The 3,184-nt window shown below is 40.9% G+C and overlaps 1 protein-coding gene across 1 annotated transcript; it reads right to left on the bottom strand.

Moving 5' to 3' along the window:
• Nucleotides 1–2,170: 2,170 nt before the first annotated feature.
• LOC119512982 (cytochrome c-like) lies at nucleotides 2,171–2,895 on the bottom strand. The gene has a single exon (XM_037807871.1). It carries the CDS (start codon nucleotides 2,893–2,895, stop codon nucleotides 2,578–2,580), a length of 318 nt encoding a protein of 105 aa, XP_037663799.1. The 3' UTR covers nucleotides 2,171–2,577.
• Nucleotides 2,896–3,184: the final 289 nt, after the last annotated feature.

Raw genomic sequence — 3,184 nt, 5'->3', positions numbered from 1 at the left:
CCTGGAAAACCTAAGAGGGGACCCCAGACACTTAGAACATCCTGTGAGAAGGAATATGAGATATGTCATTCTGCTCCTGCACTTGCCCTGGAAGGGAGGCAGCCCTGGGAAGGAGAAAAGAGCTTGGCTTTGGGGTTAGGTAACTGTATCCCACCAAGGTGACTTCAAGAAGGAATCCTCTGGGCCTCAATTTCCTCCACATCATACAGGCAGATGAGAGCACCAAACTCTGTGCCCTTGTGAATATAAGACATATTAACCTAGTTGAAGACAGCTCAGAGCTAAGGCTGGAAACACAGCAGCAGTTCTAATGGCCCAGGATTAGTGGGGTGAACACTGCTTGTGAGATATTTCCCAGCAGGGAGCACAGGGGCCATGAGAACTTGGGTCTCAGGTCCCCAGCTCCATTTCTAGTCTCTTTTGCACCAGAGGGCAAGAAGATAGAAAAAATGTGCCCGCTCATCAGGATGCTCATAGTTAGATTGAAACAGGCATTCAGTCCATTCAACAAGTGTACACTGAACATGAATCACTTAGTGGGCTTGACAAGTCTGAAGGCACTGAGGCCCATGAGAAAACACTGTTATTACTCATGTTACAGATGAAGAAGCTGTAGCTCAAAGTCACAGCTAGTCAGACACAGCCAGAACCCAAACTTCCATCAGTTTCTCCTAGCACAGGACCAATATGGGAGAGGTGCCATAAAGGCACTTCTTAAAGCAACATATGCAATTGCAGGGGGCCATGCCCTGCTCTCAGATACATATCTGTTCCCCTACCCCACACTTTGAAACTGTCTTTGGGCCTGCTTTGGTTAGCCACTTCTGATTCCAGCAAACCAGGTCCAGTTCAGACCTCTCTCTGCCCACATCCCACTCATAGTTTTGTACAGTGTAAATAGTAGGATGTTCAGTGGAGGAATCAATTATTTGATGACTCTATTGACATCTTCAGAGGCAGTGCACTTTTACACCAATAAAGCCATGGAGAACCCCTAGTGACACCACAGTTGGCAAGGTATATGCAGGATGGGTCTAGCCAAGGCTCTGTGGCAGGCAGTAGCATGGTCAATGGCCATCCTTATGCCAGTCCCTCCTGCTGCCTGCAGAGACCCTGAAAGTCAAGGACTTCAAGAGATGTCTGCAGGCCACTGGTCTCCCAACAGGGGGCCTATGAGGATGAGAAATGCCTTCTCTTCAATATCTTCTCCCCCAAGTTATTTAAGGTCTGGCTCACTCTCCCCAATCTCCTCCAATTCCTTGTTCTTTGCCAGAAACACCAGAGTCCCAGTCTTCCCCTTTTGCTATTGTCTGAGGGTTCAAAGAATTAGCTGTAAATCTGCTACTTGCACAATGAGAGTCTGCATCTGTTTTCATAAATCACAAGTCTGTGGGCACAGGAGGTATGATTTTATTTCAGGGCACACATATTATGCTTAGTTTTCAAAACAGAGCAACATACTGCTTTCACAGAATTCCAGGCCACTATTTCCAAAAAAAAGTGCTTTTTTAGCCCAGGAAAACATAGAAGTCAATGAAAGCTGTATTATGTTTAGGTTTCCAAATGGAGCATCATAATACTTTCACAGAGTTCTAGATGACTATTTTCCAAAAAGTGAATTTTCAGCCCAAGGAAACAGCATAGCTTTTTTTTTTTTTTTTTTATCTGTGCAGTTTTTTTAATCATCTTAAGCCTTATGATAACAAAGTTTACAAACTTGTGTTGTTGGTCTATCTCATCCACCTAAATCCTTATGAGCTGGCAAAAGCATCATGACCAACCACATATCATTCAGTGGTTCTACAATTTTATGTGGTTTTGAATAGCAGTTTAAAGACAACCCTGAATTACAACATAGTCTGACTTAAATAGTAAAGAATTTAAAAGCAGAATTTAACCTGCTACTATATCTTGTCACACTGACTTTTTAAAAACATCCAACCTTATAGATTATCTATAAAATATGAGAAGTGTTCAGCATTCTTTATTTGGTATTATACATAAACCACATCAAAATGCTTTTTGTTAATTAAAAGGCAACATTTCAGATTCAGGGAATTTTAATTTAGATTTACACAGTTAAGACCAGAAAGATAAAGTGGACATAGCTAGTTTATTTTCAGCACCTGCCTTTAAACAGGCTGATGAATACCAACTGAAACCAAGTGAGTCTAGCTCTGTTCTATGAAACAGTGAAGGAATTTCCTTAGTATTTAAATATATTCATAAAATCAGTTATATAAATCTAAATCTAAAACCAATCATCTACAGGTTGTAAGCTGACATTCACCTTCTTTGTGAAAAGTTGAACATTACTAATTCAACCTAGCTTCAAGTCCAATTAAACCTTTAGAAGGGGGAAATAGGGACAGCATTTGCCAAACCAGAATTACTATCAAAATTCAAAAAGCTTGTTCATATTAATTTAACTATAGCTAATCTTATTTAACTCAGGACTGTCCAACAAAAATGAGGCCATTCATGATCTGAATTCTAGTGTATGAGATCAATTTAAATATGGTAAATGTAAAAAAGTCAAGACATTTGTTTTGTAATAAATAACACAGTGGCCAACTATTACTCATTAGTAGCTTTTTTGAGATAAGCTATCAAGTCTTCCCTTTCTGCCCTCTTTTTAATGCCAGCAAAGATCATTTTTGTTCCAGGGATGTACTTCTTGGGATTCTCCAAATACTCCATCAGTGTCTCGTTGTCCCAAGTGATACCTTTGTTCTTGTTGGCATCTGTATAAGAGAATCCGGGGGCCTGACCTGTCTTCCGCCCAAACAGACCATGCAGATTTGGCCCAGTCTTGTGCTTGCCTCCCTTTTCCACGGTGTGGCACTCGGCACACTTCTGAACAAAAATCTTCTTGCCCTTCTCAACATCACCCATTTTGAATTTGCTCTTTCGTCGCGTACGACACGGAAGCCCCCGCTCGGAAGCCGAACGTCCCGCTCTGTGCAGCATAGCTTTTAATGAAAGCTGTTTTATGCTTTGTTTTCAAAATGGGGCAACATACTACTTTCACAGAATTCCAGTTGACTATTTCCCAAAAGGGATTTTTTTAGCCCAGGAAAATGTAGAAGTCAATGAAACCTCCATTATGCTTAGTTTTCCAAATGGAGCAGCATACTGCTTTTACAGAGTTCAAGGTGACTCTTTTCAAAAAAGTGATTTTTCA

Source organism: Choloepus didactylus, chromosome 17, assembly GCF_015220235.1.
Source record: "Choloepus didactylus isolate mChoDid1 chromosome 17, mChoDid1.pri, whole genome shotgun sequence".
In the NCBI taxonomy this organism is placed as follows: Eukaryota; Metazoa; Chordata; class Mammalia; order Pilosa; family Megalonychidae; genus Choloepus; species Choloepus didactylus.
The sequence above is the reverse complement of the archived record's forward strand: the minus strand, read 5'-3'. Positions and strand labels throughout refer to the sequence as shown.

Excerpts from the sequence above, each read along its gene's own strand:
- LOC119512982 (XM_037807871.1), bottom strand. The coding sequence starts at position 2,895 with ATGGGTGATGTTGAGAAGGGCAAGAAGATTTTTGTTCAGAAGTGTGCC.